Source organism: Sceloporus occidentalis, unplaced genomic scaffold, assembly GCF_023333645.1.
Source record: "Sceloporus occidentalis isolate IW3139 unplaced genomic scaffold, rSceOcc1.0.p SCAF_3, whole genome shotgun sequence".
NCBI classification, from domain to species: Eukaryota; Metazoa; Chordata; class Lepidosauria; order Squamata; family Phrynosomatidae; genus Sceloporus; species Sceloporus occidentalis.
The window spans coordinates 199,309,901-199,327,684 of record NW_028316983.1 but is presented as its reverse complement, the minus strand read 5'-3'; the positions used below and the strand labels follow the sequence as shown (position 1 = coordinate 199,327,684).

The 17,784-nt window shown below is 38.5% G+C and overlaps 1 protein-coding gene across 1 annotated transcript in view; it reads right to left on the bottom strand.

The window, feature by feature from the left end:
- The window catches only part of LOC149317321 (lipoxygenase homology domain-containing protein 1-like), a 235,837-nt gene that overhangs the window by 193,203 nt on the left and 24,850 nt on the right, over positions 1-17,784 (bottom strand). The window contains exons 5-14 of the mRNA XM_089517319.1: positions 17,333-17,465; positions 16,422-16,573; positions 15,326-15,404; positions 14,108-14,183; positions 12,615-12,691; positions 10,582-10,613; positions 9,185-9,314; positions 8,952-9,055; positions 5,960-6,133; positions 4,952-5,164 (exon numbers count right to left, since the gene is read on the bottom strand). Of these exons, the coding sequence (XP_089373445.1) occupies positions 4,952-5,164; positions 5,960-6,133; positions 8,952-9,055; positions 9,185-9,314; positions 10,582-10,613; positions 12,615-12,691; positions 14,108-14,183; positions 15,326-15,404; positions 16,422-16,573; positions 17,333-17,465 (1,170 nt within the window). The remainder of the gene's footprint in view (positions 1-4,951; positions 5,165-5,959; positions 6,134-8,951; positions 9,056-9,184; positions 9,315-10,581; positions 10,614-12,614; positions 12,692-14,107; positions 14,184-15,325; positions 15,405-16,421; positions 16,574-17,332; positions 17,466-17,784) is intronic.

Genomic DNA, 17,784 nt, shown 5'->3' with positions numbered 1-17,784 from the left:
TCAAGGCTGTATCTGCGCTGCAGAAATAATCCAGTTTGACCCAACCACCATAACTATGAAATCCTGGGATTTGTACTTTGTTGTAGCACCAGAGCTCTCTGAAAAGGAAGGCTAAATATCTCACAAAACTACAATTCCCAGAATTCCACAGATTTGAGCCATGGCAGTTAAAGTGGTGTCAAACTGGATTATTTCTGCAGTGTGGATGCAGCCCAAAATGTATTGGTTAAGTTTTGAGATAAATGACACCCAGATTAGTCTTTTTTTTAAAAAAAAAAAGTAAGCAAACCATGTATCCGTTGCCTTTTAGTTCACTGCTCTTCATAGATGTGTTATATAATGTTTACATCAGCAGTGGGCAAATACCCAAAATGTTTAGAAAATGTTTAAAATGGGTGGAGCATGGAGGTGCTTTGTGAGAGGTCACAAAACCACCCTCATGCTCCACCCATTTTAAACATTTTTCCCCTAACAAAATTAATAAATTTTGTCCCCTGCACTGCATCTTTGTACTTGGAGAGGAACTTTTACCAAATTCAATCAAAAGTTGTTTTTAATTTTGAAAACAGTTTAGGGAAATTGCCCCTAGACTACATAAGTAATAGGGGAACATTTTGAGTTGGGTTTTTGAAAATGTGAGGTGCAGTGGCTTAATGGTTAAGATGCCAGTTCTGATGATTGGAAGATCAGCAGTTTGAGGACTAGATGTTGCTTGAAGGAGTGAGCTCCTGTCACTAGTCTCAGTTTCTGCCAACCTAGCAGTTCGAAAGCATGCAAAGTAGATAAATAGGTACCACTTAAGTGGGAAGGTATCAGCGTTCAGTGCAGTCATGCTGGCCACATGACCACCAGAGCAGTCCTTGGACAACAATGGCTCTTTGACTTAGAAACAGAGATGAGCACCGCCCCCTATAGTAAGTTACAACCAGACATTCATGTCAAGGGATTACCTTTACCTTTTTACCTTTTTAAAAAATGCTTTTAATAAACTGGGATGGGATGGGGGCCCTTAGTAGATGCAAAAACAACCTTGGGAGTGAAGTGCAGGCTGAAGGCCATGGCCTTTCCATCCCTACATCAATGAGAGAGGTTTTGTAAAATTACACACACACTTGTTTCTATCATAACACTTTGTTACAGGACAGTCTTATTTGGTTGCTAAATCTGAGGCCTGGGAATATACCTATCAAGTACAGAGTCTAACCTATAAAATGTAGCATATAGCGTATAAGATATAATGCAAGAAGCTAGATGTATTAGAAAGTGTGTAGATGTATTATTAAGAACCTAGCAGCAGCCTAAGTTTGGGCAAAACACCTACTTGAAAGTAAATAAGATAAGGGATAGGAACACCTGCATTTCTATTGTGAAATATGAGCAGATATTATTAATAATAACCTCCTAGCAGGTGTAAAGGTTGAGGCAAGCAGGGGGGCAGCCAGCCAAAGACTCCAAATGTACTGAGAGTGACATCATACCTAGGATTTCTGTTTTGATTGGATATCATACACAGGACACCTTTGCTTTGAATTATTTTGATGGGACAGCTAACTGTCTGTGCAAGGCTAGAGAAGTAATAAAGCAAACCAGGAGAGAGGTAGCAATTAGACTGCTCGTAGTGTATGAAGAACACTGATAAACTGTCCAGACATACAGAATTTTTAGAGATGTATAGTGCCTCAAACTACTAGAGGATATCAATGGATATACGGCTGAGTTACAGTGTTTTAGATGGCAATGCTTTAATATGTGTAATAGTTAACACATATAAGAGCATTACCAGTGGTGAAAAAAGATAAAGGTTCAATCCTTATGAAAGTATAACATCTTACTTGTCATATACTGTAATGCAATGAACATATGAGGTTTTACATGCAGTGTGATGTAATGTGATGAAAGCCTAGTGCCCAGACATTGACATGTGTGTTTCCCCCTGAGAGGAATGTATATGTTTGTATATCTATGATTGCATATAATAAATAGCCTAATGGCCAAACAACCTGTTCATTAGTCTACATAAATATTCTGATATTTCAATACTTTTAAAAAATGGCTCATAGGTTGGAAACACTCAATATACATTTCAGTCTCCAAAAGAGGGGGACACTGGGTATTGTAGTAACAACAGGACCATTGTATTCATCTCCCTTGCAAGCAAAATGAGGTTCAAAATTTCACAACAATTTTTTTTGTGTGTATTGTGTGCCTTCAAGTTGTTTCCAACTTATGATGACACTAAGGCAATTTTTATGGGGTTTTCTAGGCAAGATTTCTTCAGAGGTGGTTTGCTATTGCCTTCTCCCTGAAACTGAGAGCGTGTGACATGCCCAAGGTCATCCAGAAGCCTTCCTAGCCAAGCTGAGAATCGACTCCTTCTCTGCAGAGTCATAGGGGTGAAAAAGATGGGCAGGAAGAGACGTCCTGAAGCTGCTCCCAGCCCAATTGCCCCAGGGTTGCAGTGACCACATGCCGCAGCCCCAAGGGTACATGCTGCCACAGTCTCAAATGGACTATGGCAAGAAGCAGAAAAGATCCGCTCCTTTTTGGTCTACCTTAGGCGGCTCCAGTGCAGCTTCAGGACAGCTTCCACGTGGGTTGAAAGCATGCTTCATATAATTGCTATGTCCCCAAGCCATGTGGAAGCCAGCGTTTTAAGCTCATCTCTGTCAGGCCATAGTCCAGCACTCAAACTTGCCATAGATTCCTTAGGTCCGGGGAGGGAAATTCGTCCACCATTCCTTGATGGGGTCACACTTCCCCTGAAGGATGAAGTTCGCAGTTTGGGAGTACTTCTGGATACGTCTCTATGTTTGTCATCTCAAGTGGCTGTGACAGCCAGAAGTGCTTGGTACCAACTTCGGTTGATACCCCAACTGTGACCCTACCTCAACCGAAGGGACCTTGAAGCTGTAGTACATGTTCTGGTAATCTCTCATCTTGATTTCTGTAATGCACTCTACATGGGGCTACCCTTGTATCAAGTTCGGAAGCTTCAAGTTAGTGCAAAATGCGGCAGCCAGGTTGGTCACTAGTTCTTTGAGACATGACCATATAACACCTATCTTGAAAGATCTACACTGGCTCACAATTAGCTTCTGGGCACAATACAAGGTGTTGGCTATTACCTTTAAAGCGCTACATGGCATGGCTCCAGGTTACTTACGGGAACGCATCTCCCTATACAATCCGCCCCGCACTCTTAGAACAAGTGGGAAGAACCTGTTGGAGATATCAGCATCCAAAAATGTTTCTACTTCCCAAAAGGCATTCAGTATAGTTGTCTCTAGACTATGGAATGGACTCCCAGAGGAGACCCACCTTGTCACATCCTTGGAAACTTTCAAGAAGGCGGTAAAGACAGAACTCTTTCGCCACGCATACCCTCCTGATCTCCTATGAAGACCACTAGTATGGAACGAGAGCAGCTGACCCCGTGATTGATTGATGTTTTATGTTTTTATGTTTCTATGCTTTTATGTTCTTATATTTTTATATTTTTAGCTGTGGTTTTAATTGTGCAGTAACTAATGCTGCAATATTGTAGGTGTAATTTTAACTCTGCTGTGATCCCACCTCGATCCATTGGGAGAGGCGGGAAGATAGAAATAAAAATTATTATTATTATTATTATTATTATTATTATTATTATTAAACCACGATGCTACACTGGATTTAATAGAATAAAAAATGCCAGATATTCAAGCTGGATTCAAGTAAAGAAGGAACTAGCAATCATTTTGCAAACATACATTGGATAATGGAGTGTGCCAAAGAATTTCAGAAGACAATCAGCCTGTGCTTTATAGATTATAGCAAAACCTTTGATTGTGTAGATCATGAAAAACTGTGGATCACTCTTAAAGAATTCGGTGCCCCATAACATTTCATTGTCCTGTACTCAGGTCAACAGTCTACCTCCAAGGCAGAATATGGAGAAACTGAATGGTTTCCAATTGGCAAGGGGGTCAGGCAAGGTTTCATTTTATCACCGTATCTGTTTAATCTGTACATTGAGCGTATCATACATAAAGCAGGATTAGACTTGGAGGAAGAAGGTGTGAAAACTGGAGGAAGGAAAATTAACCATTTAAGATATGCAAATGATACCATACTACTAGCAGAACATGGCACAGGCTTGGAACCATTACTGAAGAAAGTGAAGGAAGAAGATGCAAAAGCAGAGTTACAGTTGAACATTAAGAAAATTAAAATAATGACCATATGTCATTTACATAACTTTAAAGCAAACAATGAACACATTGAAATAGTACAAGATTTATTATGCCTTGGCTCAGTTGTTAATCTGCAGTCAAGAAATTAGAACTAGGATTTGGAAGGGCAGCTATGAAGGAAAACAAGACCGGGGTGGCACAGCATAACACAGATGTAAACAGCCACCTGGCATCACAACAGAGAGCTATGAATCTTCCAGGAATATCCAGAGCAAAGGATAAGTTTTTTTTTAAAAAAAAATGCATTATAAAATCATAGAAAAATAGAGTTGGAAAAGACCACAAGGGCCATCCAGTCCAACTCCCTGCCATGCAGAAACATAAAATCAAAGCACCCTTGATATACCCTGGTTCCGGTAATGAACTGGCCAGGCGCCTTCCTGACTGTTTTCACTGGAGCCTGGGTTTACATGCATCATCCAGACTCCCTGATAAGAGGATGGTGGGGATGACGTGTTATTTGGCCTGTGCAGTCAGAGCCATAGCAGTCTGTCATTCATAGGGTTACCATTAGCTTGACAGCACTTAACAACAAGATACACTACATTTTACAAGCACTAGCATAAGTGCCTGATACACACTTCTTTAAAACTGCAACTTAAATATAGATGGTAACTGTCATTTCTACCAGATTGTTGGCAAACAAAATATGTTGAAGACTTAACCAGATTCTTCTATGCTTATACACTTTAAATGAAGTATGAATAAGAGCTGCTTACTCTTCCATCACATTGACCATCTTTGATCCTTAGAAACATTCTGGGGATTTTCACACTTTCAAACATACATACTCCAGAGCTGATTTTATTTATCCTCCAGTAAGAGTCTTCAGATTGATTTCCTGCTCCACAGCAGCTCCCATCAGGCCTCAGGCAGAGAGACTGGCAGTAGCTAGTAGTGAGCAGAATTATGGCACTATTGTGGAACACTCCCTAGGAACCAAGAAAGAGAATAAACTGTAAAAATTCCTGTTTTTTCATGCCCCAATCTGGTACAGTGATTATGCAATCCTTGTTACCTGCAACAAATCAAGAAATAGTAATTATTCATTTTGTAAGATAATAGCAACAGATCACACACACATTTCCATGAAGATGACTTAACTGAATAGGAGACTCTCTTCATTCAGTGGGTCTACTCAAGTTGAGACTAGCAATAGGGTTTAGGCCATAATTGCAGGATATGGGAGTTGTGTGGACATTTCCCCACACAACAGAAATCAGGAGCAGGCCAAAAGATTTTCTAGTTCATAGCTCTATCTACTAAGTCACACTAGCACACATCACCTGCACTATTTGTGACACATGTGTCGCATCTATTTTGCTACACGTAAATGAGTTTTGAAGGGGGGTTTCTGTAGTCACACCAAAATAAAACTTGTGCTGTATTTCTTAAATGACAGTTTCTATGAAAAACCTATTTTATTTCCATGAATTGAAGATGGTGCTAGGAGGGGGATACACTAAATGTGTAGTAATCAGTGTTGTGTATCACACTTGGTAGCCTGCTTAACTAGCACAAAAAGCTTATCTGCTTTTGTCAGTATCTGATAGAAAGAGTCAAGACCACAACAAAGGACCATTATTTTCCTGGACAAAATTCATAACGTGATTTCACAGATTAAAGATTGAATTACAGTCTTCAGCTCCATCTAGTGGGTAAAGATCTGTCCTCATCTGAAACCTCCTCATTTACAGTAGAGGCTTTGGTTATTCTTCCTATCTTACCTTAACATGAACAATAAATTCCCTTGTCAATCCTGCGTAGCCTGTGGTATCATCAGGTACTGTTCCTTGGAGAGTGAAAGCCACAGTTTGTCCTGGGCTCTGGGCAGATTCCAGAATTACTGAGCGATCTGGCTGAACATGAACTTGCAACTCACAGTGGCTGTCCCCATGATCCTAATAGGGGCAAGATGGTAATAAGTACTGCATATGCTGAAAATTGAGATCATCACTTGATGTCATAGGTCACAACTTGAACCCATGGTGCCTACTATTATATGAACAGTTCCTTGTGTTGGCTTCAGGTTTGTGTTCCAAAAATACAGAATTTCTATGTCTCCAACTATATTGTCTGGGAATATTAAACATTAAGTAGATATAAGCTTTATTGGCTAAAGCAAACTGCAAACTATTGCAAATATTCCAAATATGCTTAGATGAACAGAAGAAGAGTTTTGACTATGGATGAATGAGACTCACATTTTACTTGTCCATATAACAGATCAACTGTGTATGTGCATGCATGCATGCACACGCACACACACACGCACACACCAAGTGTAGATGTGTACAGAAAAATAACTGTGCACTTCTGTATTTGTGCATACTTTTATATGTTTTGAACAGCTGGAATTTTCTTTTGGTAGTCCAACAAACCTTTGAAAACAAAATTATATTGTGCTTACTCATATCCAGATGTGGAAGTTTGTAAAGTATAGGGATAAAAACTTTCAAACCAGCATTTCAGAGATACACATACAACAATGAAGGTACACATTAGAACTACAAATACTCAGAAACCAAATGCTCTTTACTATTATTATTAACAATATTTAAAATGGAATGCCAATAAAAGAAAAAAGGTAGTCTCTGGGTCACAAATCAGAAAGTCATAGTGTGAATCTGGCAGTTCAGTTCAAATATATCAACTGAAATTTATATTTGACTCTATTTAAAACTATTTGTAATTTTTAGTAAGTGTAAAAATCTGTTTGTATTGTAAATGAGTAGATGAAAAATTTGTTACTAAGATCTGAACTAGCACAGAGGGTTTTTTACAAGAATCACTACGATTATATGAGTGGTGCTAAGAAATCTAGGATCGTAATATTAAGTAAATTATAACAGGTACTAATATGTGTATACATGATCCTCTTGAGGTGCTATCCCAGGCAATAATTTGTTTGTTTCTTGAAGTAACCTCCTTGGGTCTATGTTTATATCGTTTCCTTTAGTCCTATCTACTAAGTTTCCCACTTGATCATGTTCGTTTAACTTGGTCACATCAATTTCACAATTTCTTGTACAAGGGGGACTGGTAAGAGGTCTTGCAGATATCTTTTGCTCCAGCATCTCTATTTCTCCAGTTAACACGTTCAATTTGTGTTTTAGCTCAGCTAACTGTTCAGATATCAGAATAACAGTTTGTGTGGTAATCAGGCAGTATTTCGTCATAAGTTGTGTTGGGTTCTCCCCATGTTGTTGTTCCCCATTCTGAATCTCAACATTTCTGGGAAGTGTCCAATTATTTCTGGACTTTAATTCATGATCCCTACGACTGTTATCAAGACAACTTGCATGAGCTGACAAACTGTGGAGGGAACCCAATTCTTCGTCTTGGTTTTCAATCAACTTGACACTAGGAGGTGGGGGGGGGGGCTTGAGAGGCTGCTCCTCACCTAACTCTAATTGTAAGCCAGTTGCCAGGGATTCAAATCTATTAGCAGTATAAATGGGGTTTGATTTTCTTACATTACCATTTCCTGCAAAACACTCGTCGATTCTTGGCTGTTTTGGAAGTTTCATGTGGGGAAGCGAGTTTGGGCTCCCACCTAGCTGTTTCCTTCGTTTTCTCTTTCCCATTGCTTAATTGACACAGATTTCTCAAAGTTCAGGAACTTAAACTAAATATTTGTCAAGCTGATGTTGGTATTAGAGTTGGGGTCCACACTGGGCTTTTAAGCCCTCTGCAGAGCTCCTCCTGCACAGCTTCCTCCCAGCGTCTCTCTCTCTCTCCCTCTTCCTCACCTGTGGGCCAGGCTGCTGCTGCTGCCGCTGGTCGGGTTTTTTACAAGAATCACTACGATTATATGAGTGGTGCTAAGAAATCTAGGATCGTAATATTAAGTAAATTATAACAGGTACTAATATGTGATAAAATGACCACCAGAAAACTCCAGAACTATACAGATAATGCACAGCTTTGAAGTACGAACAACACATTCTATAACAAGGCTTGCCAGAATCACACCCTTGCTGCCATCTCATTCTCTCTTTCAGTGTCTTCATCTGTTCCTGATCTCTCCCTCTTTTGAAGGTACCACATAAAACATGGGAAGACTATTGACAGTGCAATTATTCATTGGGAGTAAATGTTCTAGTGGTGCCAAAGAAAGAACAGTGTTAATCGGTATACAGAATTCTGTCAAAATCATGTTTCATCTAAAGGTAAGACCTTAACATTTATTTCCTTTATTTTTATTTTTTAAATCCACACATATGTCCCTAATGTTATGGTTAAAGTGATGAAAATGACTATTCCTCTATGTTTCAGTGGTACTATGTAATAGAATTGTTGCTCCTAATATTAATAAGGAAGGTAAGAGCATAGAAAGATCCATGCTGGATCTAATCCTGCATTCTAACAATGGCCAACTATTGGAAACCAATAGGTAGAACATAAGAATAATAGTTATTTACCAAAATAACATCTATTTACGGGGACAAATCCTGAAGGCCTTTCATCAGGAGTTTCTGAGAGTTATCAGTTCAAAGATATTGGCACCATTTGCCTTCTTTCATTCCACCTCCAAACTTCCTAATATTTCAGCATTTTACATTTAAACAAAAGCCTTCTAGACAACAGGAAAATAAATCCATAACATTAATTACATTCTTCTGGTGAAAACACTGTTTTAACTGTCACTCTGTTGTATTTGTGATAAAACATTATAAACATTCAGAGGATAACAAGAAAGCTGAAAACATTTCTTACCATTCCAGTGACAGAGCCATGAGCAACAGCGAGTGCATGATTTGGCATTGGGTGACATTTAAATATCCACGTGTTTCCTTTCTTGACAGTCACATCAAAAAAACCTAATATATTTAGAGGAGGGGGGAATGGGTTAGCTCTTTCACAGAAATTTTCTTGGTGGGATTCTGTTTATTCATACAACTTAATTTAAACAACTCTTCTTCAGTCACAAGGAACAGACCAAAAGTTACCATGTTTGTCTTTCTTGGTGCCAAGGGCATCAACAGTTCTATCTTGACTGAGGCGCATGAAACCATGGGTCACCTTGTTGTAAAACTGAAGTGTATTGCCTTTCTGAAATTTCCATTTTTCTACGGCCCACTGGATGTATAGAAAAAGCAAGGCAAGACAATTCATCATCACACAAAGGCAAATACATGAAGCTCCTTTATCCAAAGGCTAAGTACCACAGTAGCATGTTCCATAAGGATAAGATATAATCCCTCCCCAAAACAAAGTATATGAAGAAAAGTAGAAGGGATACACATAAGTATATATTATAGGCCCTTCCTGCAAACAGTATACTGTATATACTCATGTATAAGTCTAGAAATTTGAGTCAAAAATTGACCCCAAAAACCTGGGTCGACTTAGCCACTGGTCAATGCAAGCGCTGTACCTTAACTCAAAATAGGATCCATCTCCCTCTCTGAGGCAGGTTACACCCCGCCATTAAAGTACGGAGTCAGTCCGTACTAGGGTTAGGAAGGTGCAGTGCTTCCGCACCCCCCTAACCCTAGTACGGACTGAGTCCGTACAAAATGGCGGCCCCCCTTCCACATGGGGGCCGCCATGACGACGTCACGACCGCGCCACCTCTATATGGGGCGGTGCGGACGTGACGTCGTTGGTCTGAGCCAGGGCGCTTAGTGCGCCCTTTCCGCGGACCAGGAAGGAGCTCCGTTTCGGAGCTCCTTCCTGGTTTGCGGCACCGCTTTGCATCGCTGGGCGCAGCCTTCAGATGGCTGCACCCAGCGAAGCAAGGGAGAAAGGGGCCAAGCGGCCTCTTTCTCCTTCTCCCCGCTGCCGCGGGGTGTCCTTGGGGCTTGAAGCCCCAAGGACACCCCTTTTCTGGCTGCGGGGAAGCGGCGTTTTGCTGCTTCCCCACAGCCTGAAAAACGGTGGATCGGGGCCTCAGCAACTGCCGTTCTGGCAGCTGAGGCCCCGATACACCGGGGAAAGGGGCGGCTGCAGCCCGCCCCAAATGGGCGGTCTGTAACCCGCCAGTGTAGAGTGGCAAAAGGTAAGAGCTTAGTCCATCCTAGGAGAACCTAAAAGAAGCACCAACCTCCTCTATTCTCTCCACTGTGGTGCTGCTTCTGGCCTTTTTGAATGCTTGGACAGGAAAATAGAACCATTCTTTGGCATCATTTTCCTTTCCTTCATTCTTTATATACTTTGTTGCATGGCCCTAAGTTTTACCCTCCACTTATACATGGGTCATAACAAAATTGATAATTTTGGTCCCAAAACCTGCCCTGGACTTATACATGAGGTCGACTTATAGTTGAGTATATACAGTATATCTCAAGATAGATAGAGGATTCGGTTATTTGGAAAATCTCTTTTTAAAAGCTAAGATAGTTACCATTTCTGCTTTCTTGACTTCCATTTCTTGTCCTACAGAAATATCAATATTGATATGAGTGAAATCCAGAAAAATAAAAGCATCCTATTACAATGAATGGAACATAAGTACTTACCTATAAATTTAAGTCTCATGTAATTCTATTTTTAAAATTTTAAAGAAAAATATTTACATTTTTCCTATTGCAAATATTCCTTAATTTACAGATATAACATTCTTTCTTTCTCTTGTTCCAATTCTCCAACCTTAGTTAATAAGACTAAATATATATCACTGTCAATCACTGTAGATCTAACTCATCTTCAAAGTACTGAAAAATGGGTTGTACATTGTTCTTAATTTTAAAAAAATGCTTTCCCCAAAAATAAATTTTATCAGATTGTAGTTTAAATCCAGAGTTCACATATTTAATAAAGAGCTTCAAATTTCTTCCAAATTTATCTTTGATGTCTAGTCTTGTTAATCTCATGTTACATGTTACCTTTTCCATATAGGTATAGCTCTATAGATCACACTTTATTTAACCTTTATTAAAAGACAATGTTTCATGATTTCAGTATTCCCAACCTTACAGCACTTAACAAGAGTGCTATAAGGTCTTTATTTGGTTATCTTTCATGTTCAAATATGAAAACTAGTAGAAATACAATAAGAACCCAATGTTTTGCATATCCAGATTAATAATTTTTCCGGAAACTATTTTTGGACAGGCTAGCTACATATGTTAACAGTGTCCTGTTTTTTCACAGCCTCTCTAGCATAGCCTTGATATATCATTATTAATTTGATAACTTTAGAGTGGGTAGTAATACCATTTAGAATTATTTTAATACATTTTCTTTCTTTAGCAGAAACTGATTTATATAGTGGTGGTGTCTAAATAGTATCCCAAAGTTTGTCTGATGGTTCTGTTCTTAAATCTGACTCCCATACTAATCTGAATCATTTAGATTTTTCAAATTTATAATGCAATTCTTTTTTGCAGATCCTTTGGCTGGAAGGGGATTTGGATAGAGTGGAAGTGCTCCATAACCAAGGAAGCCATCAATAGGTACAGTGAAGTCACTGGATGTAGAACTCTAGTTGGGCATCTTTCCTCCAGCAATACATAATGAAGTGGAGTGTACTGAAAGGTGGTCATTTGGAGCTGAGATCTAAATCCTCTTCATTTCCCTAGAGCAGGACCAGGCATACTCACTACAGCAATAGCACTTACATTTCTATACCACTTTATAGTGCTAAGCACTCTTTAGGGGGACTATCACACTGAGCCTTACTGTCCCTGAAACATCACTAAATCATCCATAAAGCACGAGAGTGTGATCTCTGGTTGTGCTTGTCCCCCATGATTAAATCGTCATGGAGGCGTCCCATCATTAAAGCATTTGTGGAGCAGTCATGTATCTGCATAATGGAAGTTCCCATTATGCAGAGAAATGGCTGCTCTGCAAATGCTTTAATGATGGAACACCTCCATGATGATTTAATCCCGGGGGACAAGCGCAACTAGCAATCGCACCCTCGCATTTTAAGGATGATTTAGCGACATTTCAGGGATGTTAAGGCTCCATGTGAAAATCTCATACGTGGTTTACAGTGTGTCAATCAATTGCCTCCAACAAGCTAGGAACTCATTTTACCAGCCTACGAAAGGATGGAAGAGTCAACCTGAGTCAACCTAGAGCCCCGTGGGATCAAATTCACATTTTGGCTGCAGTACCTGCATTTAACCACTGTGCCACTAGTGCTCCAACAACCTGAAGCCATAATGCTATGACAACTTGAAGCCAGAGTACCTAGTATTTCTCTCATGGTTTCAGTACTGGTGGATGGATGGGAGGCCAAATAACGAGGATTTGCTATGCCACCAACACAGCTCATGCCATGGCCAATGCAGGTCAGACTGACTACTATTATACCCTCACCCTGCCCCACCCCTGTTGTCCTTGTGGAATCCAAATCTTTGTCTCTTTGAACCCTTGCTGCCATGACTTTTCATGATATGTCCTTGTTTGACACTGATTAATACTTACTCATTGCAAGAGTGTAGTTATCAATGGCATACAGTTCTCTGACAATTTTGCCATCATCTTGTCCTGCATCTAGCCACCTTTGCAAGAAAACATGCATGTATGAAAAAGAATAAATCTACAATTTATAAATAAAAAATATTTTTAATATTTTAATCAGTTTGACCTTACATAATTGCATGTTTTGATATAAATTCCTCTTGAGGGTGTGTGTGTGTGTGTGTGTGTGTGTGTGTAAAGAAATCTCTTTTTAAAATTTAAGTATAAAGTAACTTCTTCAGTTAAGAATGTGAACCACACTGGTACACATAACCAAAACTGCTGTGTGAAAGATAAAAGGCATATCTACACAGAGGCACAAACAATTCTTTTTATTTATAAAAAAAATACATGATTGTTATAAGATTATAATTATACTGAAAGACCTGTGAAGTAGTTCATATCAGGGAGCAGAAAAGGATTCAACTTAACTCCTTATGTTAGTGATAGTGATCATTCCGAGGCACAAAACCTTAATCAGCTATGCTTAGAGTTACCTTAAAAAAACCCACCACTTCATTTATTGCTGTTCAAAATTAAGCAACTAAAATAGTGTTTAAAGTATTTTTTTAAATCACATGTGAACTGAAGATATTCTTTATACACTTGCAAATTGACTTCATATTCTGAACTATTAGTAAATGGGAATATACTCTGTTATAATGAAAGGTGGACAATAGTTTGCAATGCCTACAACCTGTTTAGATAGTCTGTGGGGAAGGATTGAAAACATATTAGGTGGATCAAAATCTGAGCCAGGATTTCGCTCAGAACATATAATATAAGTTTCAGAACCTGCTGTAAATGCTACAAGTCAAATCTGAGTCAGAAGAGGAAATGAGAAACAAAACTGTGAAACTTTCTTCACTACTTAAGCAGAGGCTGGATGGCCATCTGTCAGGGATGCTTTGATTGAGAGTTCCTGCATGGCAGGGGTTGGACTGGATGGCTCTTGTGGTCTCTTCCAACTCTATGATTCTATGATTCTACTAAGGCCCTGTGCAGACCGGCCTTAAAGGGCTGGGTTGGGGCGGAGTCATGGTAGAGCATCCATATGACGCATGCCCTGGCTCCACCCTTAGGCAGCGCCATACTGTGTGCCACATCGTGCTCCTACCTCTGTGTCTGCACAATGCAACACCGAAGGAGCACCATAAAGCCATGGCACCACTTTTTGTGTCTCCTTTTCATGCCCTGGTGTGCGGTTGCCATGGCCCTGATCTGGCTGTAAAAGGGGCAGCTGGAGGCTGTCTGCACAGCCCCAGAGTAAACTTGGCAAACCTTCATTTATATGAGCTTCTCATCTGTGGGACAGTGAAAACCATATAATTAATGACCTGCTACTTGAAGTTCATGGCTAATGTGAATAATGATTGTTTACAGGGATTAATCAGGATGGAAATTTTAACACTCTGAGTTGGTTTTTATAGCCTTTCAAAATTACAAATTCCACAAACCTGTGGCACATGAAATTATAATCCAAGTGAGTGATTGGGTCCTTGACTACAATTTTCTCCAGAAACCAACCATTTCCTAGGAAAAATTATAAAGATTCCACTATCAACAATTAACTTATTGCATCTTTGATCAAATCACAACTAAGATACATATTCAACATGCATCCATATCACTGCAACCTCTAGTGACAGCTTTTTATGTGAATGAGCTATCAGAAGGCTAATTACCGTACATTTTGTTTGATGTCCTTAGAAACACATAATTTTGCAGTGAATTCTGTTCATATTTTATATTTATATAATTTATATTTCACATATTCCCAAGCCTTGCATCTTAAGACAGCTTACAAAAATGGTAATAGATGCAACTAAAAATACACCATACAAAAGTAAAAATATAATTAAACTATCAATAAAATAAAAAGCAAAATATGTCCAGAACAAAACAAAAACAAATATAGGCAATCCAGCACATAATTAAAAATTCATTCCCTGGTAATAATCCATCATGCAAAACCTGGCAAAACAAAAAGAGTATCTATCTGCTTATTTAGCTACTAATGAAACACTTAAATAATGCAAAGTAACATTTCTATTGATGGCATACATATTATAATGAAAACATTTATAAGATATTTTTAGAACGTTATCAAATATTAAATGCACATGGAAAATCAATCCAGTCTCACACCTCATGCTCTACAGTGCTATTCTCTTATTGAATGGTGAAGTGCCACAAGGAAGTATAAATGTGTGACATATTCTAGAAACACAGAGATGATTCACTCATTAACAGTGAGAGAACAAGTACACAATGCAAGCTGTCACCAGTCTGGGAGAACTGTATATTTCTGACAAGTGCAAAGCATAACTATGAGGACTGATTTCTTGTTGCTGCATGTAATATAAGTTTGAAAATCAATTCATGCTTTCATAGAAGACATTTTCCTTACACAAAGCTCAAGAAAAAATACATTTAAAATGTGTTTGTAGTCACTTGTGAGAACTGAATGTCTATTTTGTCACAGTTCTCACAAGTGATGGTTGATATGCTTTATCTAGTTTTCCCTCATATAGCTGGCTTACTATGAAAAGGGACCTGTCATTTCTTCAAGCTATATGCAATCTCTACAACAGTCATATGAGTGTCCCACTTGTCATCATTTCTATGTCATGTAAAGATGTAGAGAATCCAGTAAGTATATTGAAATTTCTGACCTGTGCCAACTCCATTGTGTCCTATAACAATCTTGCGTAAACTTCCAAGGTGCACAGCTTCAAGGGAGAACGCATCAGTCTGCAGTCAAGCAATTGAAGTATGATCAAATGTAGGGTGCATATATATCATGCCTTTGGAAGCAAAAACCCCAAGATTGAAAACTCTGGGAACCCAGAGAATTCTAAATGCCACTCCCTAACCGGCAAATCCTAGGATCCGCCAGGATGGAACCATGATGGTTAAAGTAGAATCATGGAGCTATAATTTGATAGTTTAAAGGGACCAAGACTCATTGTATCCTTGACATGGAAGCCCACCTAGTACTACTGTGTTGAAGTGACTCCATATTTCAGTAGTCTTCAATGAAGTAAGCTTTACTGATATTTTACTCTTATGTAAGTTGGTACAGGATTGCAACCTTGTTTAAAAATATTACATTATTGGGATTTTCCATGGCTATTTTTTAAAAAGAATTTTGTTTTAATTTTTTCCCGACTTCAGTGTTGACATATAAATAAATACCGAGCCTAAAGCCCCTCCCCAATAATATAATCTCAAGTATAGTCAAATAAACACACTATCAAATCACCTGGAAATATTCTATCTATCTACTCATTAATATTATTGGTTGTTTCATTTCTACTGCATATTAATACCTACTATGCCAAAATCTGCTTAGTTGGAGGTCCATCTTTAATATTCACTTCTTGAAAATACATTAAAACTTTTGGTACCAATTTGCTACAAACTTGTCCAATTTTATTTCTTTTCTTGCCAGGGTGGCTGGCTAATTTTTATGTACATGCAAGTAAACATATTCTGTGTATGTTTGCATGGGTAAAACACAGCTATAAACAAATCTTCTTAGAATTTTTTGTGTTGCACAAATCCATACAACCTAATAATTATCCCAATACTGAAAATATATATTTTCTGCTTTTATTGAATATATGTCCTAGCATATTGCCAAAAATGTCATATTATTGGGAGTGAACATATGGTAAATACATTAATAAAACTTGTAGAAATGTTCATATCTAGAGTAAAGAAGGGAGCACATAGAGACTTGCAAAAACATTACTTTAATTCACTCACTTGTCCCTTTAGATATTTCCTAGGATTCTTTGACCTAAGGAGTTGTCGGGATCCTGTATCACCTTTTTTGCCATAGAGTACAATGTAGACATCAGCTTCTGTTCCAGCATTCCATAAGTCACCTGTGACCACATGAAGCTCATACACCACCACTGAGGATAAGGAAAGATAGTCTTTCATAACATAATATTTTGCATATAATAACATTTTCCAGAACTGACTTTAAACACAACATCAAATGTTTATTATTGAATTTGAATCCCAAGAACATATATATGCCCAACAGTTTATATATCTGAGAAATGGGTACAACCTATTCTTGATTGTATTGCACTTATCTTACAGGTAATGTATCGCTTGGACTCATCCAGTCTTGTTACTGGTCAGGGGTCATCCACACCTTGTTGTTGTTAAATGCCTTCAACTAAACTTTGACTTGTGGCAACTCTATTGTGGGATTTTCTTGGCAAGACGTATTCAGAGGAGGCTTGTCATTGCTTTCCTCTTAGACTGAAGGAGTGTGATTTGCCCATGATTACTCAGTGAATTTCCCTAGCTGAGCAGGGATTTGAACCCTAGTCTCTCAGATTCCTAATACAATACTCAAACTATAAATCATGCTGACTCCCTCCAGGAATAACGTTTTCCAATTTCATCCAGTTTACAATCTTCTGTGAGCATTCTTGGACAGGAATGCAGTGGTTCATACTCTGGTAACCTCCTAACTGAGTAATTGTAATGCATTATACATGGGGCTGCCTTTGAAGTTAATTCAGAACTTCAAATTACTTCAGAATTTATCTCTAATACTAATTTTATCATTGATTTTCCATGCCAAACGGATTCTTGGCAACAATTTCCTAGATAATACCTGTCTCATAAATTATATACTCTTATGCCATATTTCTTACCTGGAAGAAGAGGCTGACCCTGCTGTAAAACGGGACATTCCTGACAGATTTCACCGTCATCTTGGTTTAGTGCCAGCCATTTATCAACAGGAAAATCAAACTGTTCCTCTGAAACAAGGTTCTGCAATTGCAGCTGAAATGTAAGAAAACAAAATCTAGATTATTAACTTTACCTGCTTTAATTAGTAGCAATATTTTTAACAGTTAACTATACAGTTACCATCTAATCACAGTGTACACTTTTGATGTTCACATTTTCTATTATCTACTATTAACAACGAAGCTTCAGGTCCTGAAATTGGCAAAATATATTGGTACAGCCCATAACAAGAGGATGTGGTATTGCTATCTAAGCCTATCCTTTAAAGAAAGAGTTCCTGCATACGACAAATTGCATAAAGACTACAAAATGTATAAATGAATCCACAAAGATGGCTGGTATACTGCTTCCC